Source organism: Callorhinus ursinus, unplaced genomic scaffold (genome assembly GCF_003265705.2).
Source record: "Callorhinus ursinus isolate GAN/ISIS: 27379988/994484 unplaced genomic scaffold, GSC_fseal_2.0 scaffold5, whole genome shotgun sequence".
NCBI lineage: Eukaryota > Metazoa > Chordata > Mammalia > Carnivora > Otariidae > Callorhinus > Callorhinus ursinus.
The window spans coordinates 19,750,994-19,764,342 of record NW_027397067.1 but is presented as its reverse complement, the minus strand read 5'-3'; the positions used below and the strand labels follow the sequence as shown (position 1 = coordinate 19,764,342).

At 35.2% G+C, this 13,349-nt stretch overlaps 1 protein-coding gene across 1 annotated transcript in view; it reads right to left on the bottom strand.

Moving 5' to 3' along the window:
- CUNH8orf34 (chromosome unknown C8orf34 homolog) overlaps positions 1-13,349 on the bottom strand; it is a 377,054-nt gene that overhangs the window by 282,849 nt on the left and 80,856 nt on the right. The window contains 3 exon segments of the mRNA XM_025871441.2: positions 2,523-2,651; positions 5,400-5,531; positions 11,913-12,060. Of these exon segments, the coding sequence (XP_025727226.1) occupies positions 2,523-2,651; positions 5,400-5,531; positions 11,913-12,060 (409 nt within the window).

Genomic DNA, 13,349 nt, shown 5'->3' with positions numbered 1-13,349 from the left:
AACTATACTGGAATTAAAATTAAAAACTTAATTGAAAAATTATATGATCCTATCATAAGGCAAATTAACTTGTGACATGGGTTCACCACACAAAAGTTCTAGTGAGTTATGCATTAAGAGTTATGAAAAAACTCAATCTCTTTCTATATATAAAATTATAATATAATAAAATGTAAGGTGTAAATATATATAATTATAGTATAATACAATATGCAAATACACATATATTATACATACATATGATATCTACATTATTTCTCCCAAAATATACAAAGGGGCAATTTTTTTTTTCAGTTCCCTATGCTGTGCCTTTTAATCCCATGACTTATTCATTCCATAACTGGAAGCCTATATTTTCCACTCCCCTTCACCCAATGTGTTCATCCCCCCCAAGGCAATTTTAACTCTGATACATCATGAAACTAGTAAAACTGTGCTATCTAAAGAAACATATAGATCTTAAAATATAATCCACTAGAACGTGCTAGTATCTTATTCTATTTAAGAATTTTTAATATTTCATGACAGCAAAAGAAAATTTTAGTGAGGTCATGGCATTAATGTGCTTCTAAAGGTATCTAATTTTAAAATAGAGAGTTATTTCAGAATCAGAAATAGATAGGAATACTCTGAACTCACTACTAAAACCATAAGGTATATATGTATGTCTAAATATATAGAATGCATTTATCAAATATTTGATTGTCTACTCTCATGACAGTAATATTTAAAAGTTTTTACTTGAAATATATCATTTTAAACTTTCACACCTACCAGAAAAAGGAGACAGAATCATGTCTTCCTTCTCTGGAGAAGAGAGGACCAAGGTTCATTGGAAGTTTAATGATTTACTTGAGGTTATTAATAAGTGGCAGAGCAAAACCTATAACCTTGGCCTTGGATTACAGAATCATTGTTTTTACAAAAAAGTATGTTGCTAGGTTCTGAAAGGATTTTAAGAAGAATCTGCCCCAGTTGCTACCCTTAGAAGTTTAGAGACATCAGTGGCATCAGGGAAATACAAATCAAAACCACAATGAGATACCACCTCACAACAGTCAGAATGGCTAAAATTAACAAGTCAGGAAATGATAGATGTTGGCGAGGATGCAGAGAAAGGGGAACCCAATGATAGATGTTGGCGAGGATGCAGAGAAAGGGGAACCCTCCTACACTGTTGGTGGGAATGCAAACTGGGGCAGCCGCTCTGGAAAACAGTATGGAGGTTTCTCAAAAAGTTAAAAATAGAACTACCCTATGACCCCTCAATTGTATTATTAGATATTTATCCAAAGGATACAAAAATAGTGATCCCAAGGGGCACATGCACCCCAATGTTTACAGCAGCAATGTCCACGACAGCCAAAGTATGGAAAGAGCCCAGATGTCCACTGACAGATGAATAGATAAACACGGTGTGGTGTAAACACACACACACACACACACACACACACACACACACACACACACAGGACTATTACTCAGCCATAAAAAAGAATTAAATCTTGCCACTTGTAAAGAAATGGATGGAACCAGAGGATATTATGCTAAGTGAAATAAGTCAATCAGAGAAAGAAAAATACCATATGACTTCACTCATATGTGGAATTTAAGAAACAAAACAGATGAACATGGGGAAGGGAAAGAAAAATAAAATACGATAAAAACAGAGAGGGGGGAAAACCACAAGAGACTTTTAACTGTAAGAAACAAACTGAGAGGCGCGTGGGTGGCTCAGTCAGTTAAGCGTCTGCCTTCGGCTCAGGTCATGATCCCAGGGTCCTAGGATTGAGTCCCACATCGGGCTCCCTGCTCAACAGGTCATCTGCTTCTCCCTCTGCCTCTGCCCCTCCTCCTGCTCATGCTTTTGCTCTCTCTCTTTCTGTCAAATAAATAAATAAATAAATCTTTTTTTTTAAAAAAAAGAAACAAACAGGTTTGTTGGAGGGGAGGTGGGTGGGGGGATAGGGTAACTGGGAGATGGGCATTAAGGAGGGCACTTGATGTAATGAGCGCTGGGTGTTAAATGCAACTGATGAATCACTGAACTCTACCACTGAAACTAATAATAATACATGATATATAACTAAATGAATTTAAATAAAGAATTTTTTAAAAAAGTTTAGAGACATCAAAAACTCATGGAGGCAATAGGTGTCTTTACTATTTAGGATGACAAAACCATCAGGTTCAAAAGAGAAGAATGAGTAAGATACCATTATATGTGTGCAGCTGACCTGGGTGACAGAGACCTTGTAGAGAGACTGGAGTCAAATAGCAAGGGCAAGGGACAGGGTGGGGCAGGGGTGGTGTCTACAATTCCTCCTACTCTCTATACCTGTCTTCCCAGGAACGTGTGGAAAAGGCAAGATCAATCCTCATTTCCAATCTCATACACACTCTTACAGCCTCTCACGTAATTATAATGAGGATGTTGGAAATGGGTTACTGGCAATAGTAATAAATGTTTCTACTTTAATATTGGTTAGGAATTTCAATTATAATCAAGTAAATGAACTTACTTCGAGAAAGATTCTCAAGGGCTTTTCCCAGCTTCTTGCTCTCTTGAAGGATGTGGTTCAATTCATCAAAATCACAGCTTTCTGGTTTAATTCGCCAGTTCCACTTAGGATGATCTACTGACTTTGGCACTATGTTTTAAAAAAAATGATTACTTCATAAGCATGCTACATAATGATAAAAATTTACTATTCATCATTATGTGAAAGATTGTATCAAGATCAATGTACAGAATAAAAATGTTTGTTTTGGAAATAGTTTTCTTATGAGCAAACAGAGGGAAGTTATGAAGCTGGGTTTTAAGAAATGTTTTAACTGAACTAGTAAAGGGAAGTGTGACTGTTTATAGAAAAAAGAGAGTTCAGGCACTGATTTACAGTTAATGATTTCTATAACTTAGGGGAAAACATACAAGCAAATTATATTTTATATCATCTTCTAGCAGCTTAAAAATTACCAATTTCTTCATCAGCAATTAGTATATATTTTTAAGACATTTTGCTATCTTCTGATAAAACAGAAGACAGAACACACCTACCTTCACTTCCCCCAAATTCCTACTAAAATTATATTAAATATTTTTTGGGTCAAATAGTTAGTCGAACAAGAAGAGAAGACATTATTAGGCAAGAAATAGCAAATCTTTTTTTTTTTTTTTGAAGATGCAGTATAAATTGAGGAGTGGTAACTGTATCTAGCAAAGTAGAGAATACTGAAATCTAGTCTCTGAGGAGAGAGAAATGCCCCAAAAGGTGGACATTTCATAACATTTCAACACTCAAGCATCAATCAAGGAGGACAAATGTCAAAATAATAAGGATATAAAAAACCCATTTCTCAGACTGGAAGGATCCATTAAATGTCCAAAACAATGCAAACCATATTATCACAAAATTTTACAACAGTGGCAAAAAAGAAAAGATCCTAAAAGCTTTCAGGGACAGAAACAGCAATCAAGTTCTTGTCAGACTTTTTAATAGCCATACTTGCCCCAGAAGACACAGGGGAAATTCCTTCAAAATTCCAACTGAAAATTAGTTCTAACTTAGAATTTTATTCCCAACTAAGGAACCAATCAAGTTACTTATAAGGATTCAAACATTTATCTTGCAATCATTCTTGTTCAGAAAGCTTGTAATGGAGATACTCCACCAAAATGAATAAATAAACCTAAAAGCGGAAAGACTTGGGATTCAGGAGACAGATGGTCCTCCACAAGAAGAAGGAAAAGAGAATCCTCAGGATCGCAGTGAAGGATGGTCTCAGAAGACAGTTGAGAAAAAGGCTAGAAACCAAGAAGCCAAGATTAGAGCAAGAAGACAAAGGGCTACAGAAGAGAGGTCTATAATTTTTTTTAATGAAATGAAATATAAAATAAAATAAGATCAAAGTTAGAATTACTTGATGTATTTGATCATATTGAGTATTCAATACTTTAAGGAAAGGTTTAGTGAAACAGTGAGGGGTACACAGAAAACAAAGCAAATAGAAAAACAAGACAATTATTAGTTCTAGAAACAAATTAATAGTTGGACATCTATGGCTCTACTGTGAAATTATGGCTAATTAATGCAGTCATAACAACGTTGTGGGATATATCTTCAACATTTGAAATACTTGCATGATTGTATTGTGAGAACAAAATGGGCCTGAGGTATGAAACCACAAGGTCTTAGAAGGAGGTCAAGAGATGATGCCTCAAATTTAAAATGTAAAAGGGAACTATGTAAATAACTTGTATGTTTGGACATGTAAACTTGTGTACCAAAAGGAACATCTAAAAGAATTAAAAGTGACTCCACATTAGAAGCCTATAATACTACTTTAGTTCTCAAACCATATATTTTTTGTTTTGATTAAAATAAAATAATTTTTAAATATTTATATGGTAATGCTATAGCAAAGGCGAGCTCAGACTACTGAAATATTTTTTCTGTCACCTTTTAAAAAAGTAATAGGAAATATTTACTATAATAAAAATATGCTGATTCTCTGACCCCACAATCTTATGTCTGGTAAATTATCATAAAGAAATGAGAACCATATAATTATGTAGATATGTACAAAGTTGTTTATTTTATCAGAAATTGCAAGATATTCATTTATTTCAGTTAACAGTTTATGGAGGCAAAACTCTGTAATCAATCCAACTGTTCTTCCACAGGATAATAAATAAATTATGGCACATTCACAGCATGCTACAGTATGTACTTATTAAGTAGTGTTACTTAGATCTAAGTTTAGCATGGAGATATATCCACAGCACATTCTAAAATAATAAAAACAAATTGCTCAAGCATGTGTATAGTCTAAGCCATTTTATAAAGCGAATCAACTCACACATATTTTATATGCTAGTTTGTACAAAGAAAAGGATGTAAAAAGATGCAAACTATTTCAAAGGATGTGAAAATTAAAAACTATTTCTGAGGAGTAGAATTTGAGGGGGCTAAAAGAAGAGAGAAGGATTAAGAATTTAAATTTTGTTAATTTTTTAAATATAAATCTCCTTTGATTCCCCTCTAAAAGATTTAATTTGCTTTTATGTACTTTATTAAATGCAGGGCTAGTTTTGCTTTGAATGTGATACAAGGCTGCAACTGAACGTGACAGGCAAGGAACCTGCTCCAGGCAGCTTACGTTCTTAAAAGAATATACTCCAGAAGGTCTAAATCAATTAAACATGCTTGAGAATATGAGTGAGTAGATATATATAAATAAAGCTCAATGTTACTGCTGAAATGAACACAACATTCATTAGGATTAATAGTCAGAAATATCAGATAAAAAGTTTGACTCCAATTCTTACCTTTTGTTCATTTTGTTAGTAACACATACTTACATATATTAAGTAACATTTGAATGACAAAATTCCTTACATGATTTGGATTCTGGTGATGGTGGAGAAATGTTAGACACAGCAAGGTCACTTTTTGACTTTTTAGGCTTCTTTGCATTTAATTGCCAAGGCTTATCATAACTTCTGAAATCCCTTCTTGTTCCTTTATGTTCTGTTAAGACAAACAAACAATATATATATAAACTCAACAATAAGTGATTTCAAGATTGACCAAAAACTAAATCCATGAAGTCATTAGATATGCCTGGCAAAAGCTATAGGTCACACATCAAAAATAATGCAAATATTCAAAAGTATTTCTTGCTTAATTTCCCATGTAAATTTTAGTTTTGGATTTGAAATGATTCAATTTGTATATTAATATGATTAAGATCATTTTAAACTGTGAAAGGCTTCTGGAAAGACTCGTTAAGGCATGGATTACCATTACTTAAAATAACATTCTTTAAATGGGTATTATGGAATAAAGCACTGTATTCTAATGTAAATGAAAACAACTGGGGCTCCTGGGCGGCTCAGTCCATCAGGGAATCGACTCTTGATTTCAGCTCAGGTCATGATCTCATGGGTGGTGGGACTGGGCCAGTGCTGGGCTCTGCGCTCAGCGGGGAGTCTGCTTAAAGATTCTCTGCCTCTGTCCCTCCCCCCACTCTCTCTCTCTCAATTTCTCTAAGGTAACTAGATAAATCTTTAAAATAAAAATAAAAATAAATAAAAACAACTAAACATTTTGTAAATTTTACTCATCTGATTTTACCTTATCCATTATTCACTAAGACACATTAAACCACTGACGGTCATCTACATTCCTTCCCTAGCATCACTCATTTTTTCCACTTCTCTATCCAAGAAAAAGGGTAATTCAACCAACTTTGTTGAAAATTATAGCTCCCCTTCAAATGTGGTCAAAGTCATACTAATTCCCAAATTAAATGATCTTTCCAAGAGTTCACCCCTCTTGACATCTTTGCCAAGCATTTCATATTTTTAGACAGGCCTATGTTTGTGGAATATTTTCTTCTCCTATCCTCAGGGCCCTACATTCTCCTCATCTCCATATCACCTATTTGACTCTTCCTTCTCTGTCTCATTCACTGCTTCCTCATCTTCCTCTTTCATCTATGTGACATTCCTTAGAGTTTCCTTCTGCCTTCCTGTTTAAATTTATAAGTTGTTGAATCATTCTAGCTTTATGAATGACTTCAATCTTTCTCTAGCCACCCACTTGTAAATACCAAATAGACATCATGAAACATTATACGGATTCCTCAAATTTATATTTGAAGGTTGTGCAAAACTAGCTGTTACCTAATTTTACTACCTCCAACACGCCATTCAATACCAAAAGAGGCATAAATATTCTAAAACTCTAGGAATAGAAATATCAGTCTGTGGTCTGCCAGAATGCAGGACATATTTCCACAGATAGGAATAAGACAAAAGATAGGCAAATCAGAAAAGGACTGGAAGATTTCTAGGCATCCATATATCATGGATGTATGGTACATGGATGTACCATGTATCATTTGCCCCTATATCAAAGTCATCTGTTTCTGTTCTTCTATGAGAATCTGTCTTTCCACATCCATCCTAGGACCATAATAACTTCTAATGCAACATGGCTAAAGGAACAAAGAATCCTGATCATAAAACAGAGCATTTCATGATGCAAAGAAAAAGACTAAAAAGAACAAGGGAGGAATAGCATACTGGATTTTGTGGCTTTTTAACTTTTCCACTCTAGGTAAGGAGAAAAATCCACATTAATTTAAATAATCTAGCAATGATACTGTTCTTATTTAGTTGGTTGAAAACAAGATGAGACAAAGTTACTCATGAACATAGGAGAGATCCATAGGATTCAACTGATAATGGAATTTTAGTAGCAGTCATGATTTCTTCTGTCTCTCTAGAATTCTTGAAAGGGATCCAAATTGTCCTGAGCTACACATTGAGGGGACAAAGAGTCCACCTATAGTATTAACTGACAAACGTAAAACTAGATAGACTACTCCTCATTTAAATTTGAATAAATGGAAAAAACATCATTCTAAAAAAATTTCAATATGAAAAGCAAGAACACAGCATTCAAGATACAAAGAAAATTCATAGTTTTAGAGAAGATTTACTCTGAAAAACCTTTAAATTTTAGAATGTGGCTAATTGCCTTCTAAAAAAAAATAAAGAAAATGGATTCTATGAAACAAAAAGAAGTGTGAAAGGAGATAAGTTAACCAACTAACCTACAATAAAATATAACTGCAGACAGAAATGAATAAAGAAGATAAGGAAATATTGACAATAAACCAAAATGCAATACCAACATTTAAATTTGTTTTCAAAGACAGAGAGAGAAAACTGATACTGCAGAAAATTGAATCAGTGACACAGAGAGCACACTTGACAAATCTCCCCAGAAGTTAGTCAATAAAGAAAGGCAAATATAATGTGAAATGAAATGAGAGGAATGAAGAACAGCAAGGCAAAGTCAATTTACACATAGCTGATTTTCCCGAAGAAGAAATTGAAAACAAATATAATAGAAGCAATAACTAAGTACACAAGAGGAAAACAGTTTTAGGCTGAAGACCTGGATTTGCTGATTGAAAAGATTCACTGAATATAAGAAAAAAATTTAAAGAAAAAAGATAATCATCGGGATATATTCCCAGTAAAACTCGTCAATATCAGAAAGAAAAAACAAATCCTGTAAGTATTTAAGAAAAATAATTAGATATCTAAAAAGACATAAAAATAAGGAAGGCTTCAGGTTTCTGCACAGTAATATTAAATGACAGACTTTTAGATGATGCTGTGTCCTGAGTTGCTAGATACATTTGACGGGAATAAGAAGACAACTTAAGATATTTTCAAAAGATATTACACCAAAACACTTTGAATACTGAGATAATTTCTAGCTAATCAGAACATGCACCAGAAAAAACAACTAAAAATTGCAGTCAAGGTGTAAACTGGCATTACTTACTATCACACAAATTCTAACTTCATCACTTATATTCATATCCAAGAATTATCCTATGCTTTCCTTCTCCCTCCTGTCATACTCTTTCTCTCTAAAATTTTGCCCCTTCACCTTCTGGGACATACATTCCACAGTAAACAAACACTCTTCTATCCTCAAGATAGAAGAGTGTTTGTTTTAAGAAACCTTTCTTGTTTCATGTTTTAAGAGACCTCACTCTTCCCACAAGAGCGCTCCCTCCTCTGCAGCTTCCTGGGACGGAGGGTTCATTCCCCTACGTGGTACTGGCCACAGGCGGGGTTTTCCTGGCCCAACACCGTTAAGCTGGAAGTCCCTCCACTCTGGTGGTAAATGCTGCCTGTCTACACTACTCACTGCTCCTCACTGTTGCCATCACTGCTCCTTATGACTCCACAGCCCAACTCAAGACATTGGCACAGTCTCCCTTGACTTTTCAACAACTTGAATGCAACTCTGGTTTCACCTTCTTAATAGTCAGACTAATCATGCATTAAGTCTCATTCTTCCTTGTCCTCCCTAACTCTGAAAAGCTTCACTTCCCTGCTAATTAAAATACCCCACAACTAAGGCTACCAACAGGACCTTCTCATCATCTGGACTCACTCCACCTCAGAAGTCTTGATCTCAAATATCACAATTTCCTTCCTTCTAATCTCTCTCATATTTTCACTGCACCTACCCCTGCATCAGCCTTCTAAAGGTCTTTATCTTCAGCTCTCTGATTTGCTTTTTTGTGTAATTCTTTTCCTATCCTTGCTCGCTACCCTCTCATACCAGACTAGGTGCTTTGATCAACTTGAATAAAATTCCTCACACATGTCCTCGACTGCTTCGCAAAACTGTTCTTCCACCCTCTACCCTTGCCATGCCACAACCACAGTTCTCACTCAGTCCCCCAAACTGTTGGCTCTGCTCCCTTCCCACTGCTTCGGGGCACTGTTAGAGAAAATCACAACTGTCTCACGGCTTCTAAGAGTCATTCATGTCTTCAACTTCAGAGAGGACCAAGAACTGCCTCACAGTCTTTTTTTTTTTTTCCTTTTGCCAACTATTTTCTCCTTTTCCTTGGTGACTTTTCACAATTGGCATCACTACAATCTCCCCTCTTCAATTCCCAATCCTCTTGTTCTCAGCAAACGACCTCACTTCTTAATAAAAAGACAAAATTTCAGGCATCAGATATAATCTCACACTTGCTTTGCCCCAGTCCATCTCCCACTCTAATGGCGAATTTTACCACAACTTCTTCCATTCTTTCACTCTCATAACTTTAACGATTATATGTATGATACTAAATGCCACTCTGTGACTCCTGCCTTGACCCAGCCCCGGAGTTTTAGACTCATATCTAACTGCCTGCTGGAATTATTTACTATGATGCCTCACAAAAACTCAGTCATCAATAGGAAGTAGACTTATTATTGTCCTCTGTTCCCATCTTGCTTTGTTAAATAAGCATTTATGCCATTACCCAAGTCAGTAAATTGGAAGTTATAATAATCTCCTCCCCTCCTTCACCCTCTCCAAGTAGTAAGTCATCAGTACTTGTGCTACTCAGAATTCTAAGATGATCCCCATGATCTCTGCCCCTGACATTATGTCTTATATAATTCCCCTCCCCTTAAGTGTAGTAGATAGGACCTTTGACTTGCTTCAAACCAACAGAATATGGTAAAGGTGATGGGATGTCAATGCTATGATTATGTTATTTTATATATGCTAAGTAGACTTGAATGACAGAAATTCCCTTGCTGATTTTAAAGAAGTAAGCTGCCATGATATGAAAGAGCCATGTGGCGGGGAACTGTGGATTGCATCTAGGAGTTGACAGCAACCCCGGGCTAAAATCCAGCATGGAAACAGGAACCTCAGTCATACAGCTGCAAGGAAATTAATGCTGCTAACAATCTGAATGAGTTTGGAAGCAGGTTCTTTCTTATTCCAGCCTCCAGATGAGACTGCAACCCAGCTGATACCTTGATTTTCATGCTTATGAGATTAGACAGGGGATCTAGTTGTGGTAGGTACAGACTTCTGGCCCATGGAAAGTATGAGATACTAAATATGTGATGATTAAAAGTACAGAGTTTAACATACTACTATCTCTCCAGATAATATAATTTATAAACACGGGCTCATATGAGCTTCACTGGGCTCACCGATTTCATATGGTCTGCCTTTACATGATGGGTGCCATCTTTGTACCTACAAACCAGAGTTCATGCCTATATACCCATGCTATTTAGAATCTAAACCCAAGAAAGTGAGGCCAGGAAAATGCAAGAGTTCCCTTTTATATGCCAAAAGTTTGTATCCTAGTTTCCTGTATAATGCAGATATCTTCTATATGGATAACTGCCAGCAGAGAGCTCTACATTCTTTCAGAGGATACTCTATTCCCTACCCACTTTAGTATGGCTTTGAGACATGGTCTCAAGAAGGTACCAATATGAGAATATAGCCAAAGAAGACCAAAATCCTTTCAGGGGATTTCATAAAGCATGAAGAGGATAAGAAAAGTGAAGATGTCAGGAATGCATTTGGAGTCCTGTCAGTCAGATTCCCATGGGAATTAGGCAAGGAGTTGGCTATTGACATAACAGGCATAGGAGATTTGGTTTTAGAAGTAAATGACAAACCAACAAACCAGTATGTAGAATAAAAAAGCTGTCAGACACACAAAGATCAAAGTCGGGTCTACCCAATTATCTTAACCAGTGCTTATTTGGGAGATAAGGCTATTGCAGACTTGGCAAGGTTTGTTCCCCAATGTCCAGAGTAAATGAATCTTCCTAAAGTTAAACTTACTACATAAGATAAAAATAGGCACCACAGGAAATAGAGAATAATCATCAGTTTGGGCAAAGTGAAAGGTAACTTTTTTAAAATCTTTTTTTACCTTTCTATAGGTAAGCTATAATTTAATTCAAAGTCTTCACGAAAAGAAAAGAAATAAGTTTAGAATAATTAGTTTGAATTCACACAGAATGAAATCTTTTTTTGCAAATCTGAATCTTCTATTAAAATTGAACACAGATTCTCATATTTTGAAGCATAATACATAGCATAATATATAACAATATATTCAAATTCAAGAATATTTTATGACAATTTTTTTTCTTTTTTGGAATATAATTCACATATAGTGTTATATTAATTTCAGGTGTACAATATAATGATTCAACAATTCTATACATTACTAGTGGTCATCAAGCTAAATATACTCTTGATCTCTTTTATCTGTATCACTTCTATTCCCCCAAACCCCCCCACCTCCCTTCTGGCAACCAACAGTGTGTTCTCTGTATTTAAGAGTCTTTTTTGTTTGTCTCCTTTTTTATTTGTTCATTAGTTTTTTCTCTTAAATTCCACACATGAGTGAAATTTTAGCATATGAGTGAAGTTGCAAATGAATACATGAAACCCTTGGTAACCATCTACATTTATCTTATTATAATCAAAAAGACCTTTGTACATTTTTACATTAAATATATAAAAATCAACTGTAAAATATACTTTTGCACTTACCTGACGTTTCACTTTCTGCCCAGAGAGCTGCAGATCCAGATAAAGTTCTTTGAAGTTGTCCGCGGTTTCCTTGTTTAGACTGAAGATGGTCAATGAGAAATGGGATTGGCTGGTCAGGTGTTTCAGTTATTAATTTGGTCATTAATTCCTGAAGGCAGAATAGAGCAAACATTTATACCTAATAATAATAGTGAACACTTACACAGCACTTATGCCAGGCACTGCTCTAACTGCTTTACATACAGCAAATGATTGAATCCTAATAATAATCTTTTAAGGCAGGTACAAGTTATTGTCCTCTTTGTGAGGAAAGTAAGGTGCAGAAACGTAAACTATGTTATACAGCTAATACATGCAAAGCCAAAATATATTTACTTATATTTATTTTTATTATTCTACTTGGCCAAAGAAATACTAGAACTTTGATCTAAATTCTTTTAAAAACTATAGCCCAAGAATTTTAAACTTCAAATTACTATCTTGAGAAATGCCATTACAAACTAAACTTTTGGTAAACCTTGGTTTACCAATGTTATTTTCCTTCTTAACCATTTATATATATATCCCCAAATGAAGAAAATTTTGTTGGAATGAAACAAGTAACAAGCCACAGACTCACAGAAACCAAAAAGTGTCTTAAACTAGTCTCCAAACAATACAGAATTTACTTTTTCCAAAAGCCCTGATGGGTATTCATTCTTTTTTTTTTTTTTTAATGAGTTAAGCAATGAAGATTTCTCCACCTGCTGAAGCAGCCTGTTCCATTTTTGGACAGCTATAATGATGCCTTAAATTGAGTGGAAAGCTGCCTGAGGGTAATATCTATACATTGTTTTTTTCCGGGAAGGAACAGCAAAGAGCAAGCTCCAATTTGTGGTCAGTTAGAATCCCCAGATTGTTCTCAGATGAACAGCTGCCAAACCACGTGGATATCATTTTGTGCTGTGTAACTAGGTTTATGAACTTGTAAGCACCATTGTACGTTCATATCAATCACGTTTCACTTTGCTAGTTTTAGCCGAGAATTCTAGTCTGTCAATTATCATTTTAAGTTTAGATTCTGTGAGAGGCAATGGTCTTATGAGTGGACCAGAAAATCAGGTATTAGGAGTGCTAACAGAAGGAATAGTGGAAATTCCCCCATTCCATTGTCTTTTTTTGTTGGTGGCCTATTTCCTTTGCCTTGAATGCTCTTCTCTCAGATGTTCACATGGCTGGCTTGTCATCATTTGTCTCTAATGATAACTTAAGAGAGGCTTACCCTAATGAATCTTCGTAAGTCTTTATCACTTTATTATCTTATTTTCTTCGTAGCATTTAGTACTCTACAGAATCATCTCATTAAATATTTGCTCATCTTTTTGTACCTGCCACTGCTCATCCTCTACTACAGCACTAAGAACATGGGCTGGCCTGGTTTGATCTCTACTCTCTCCC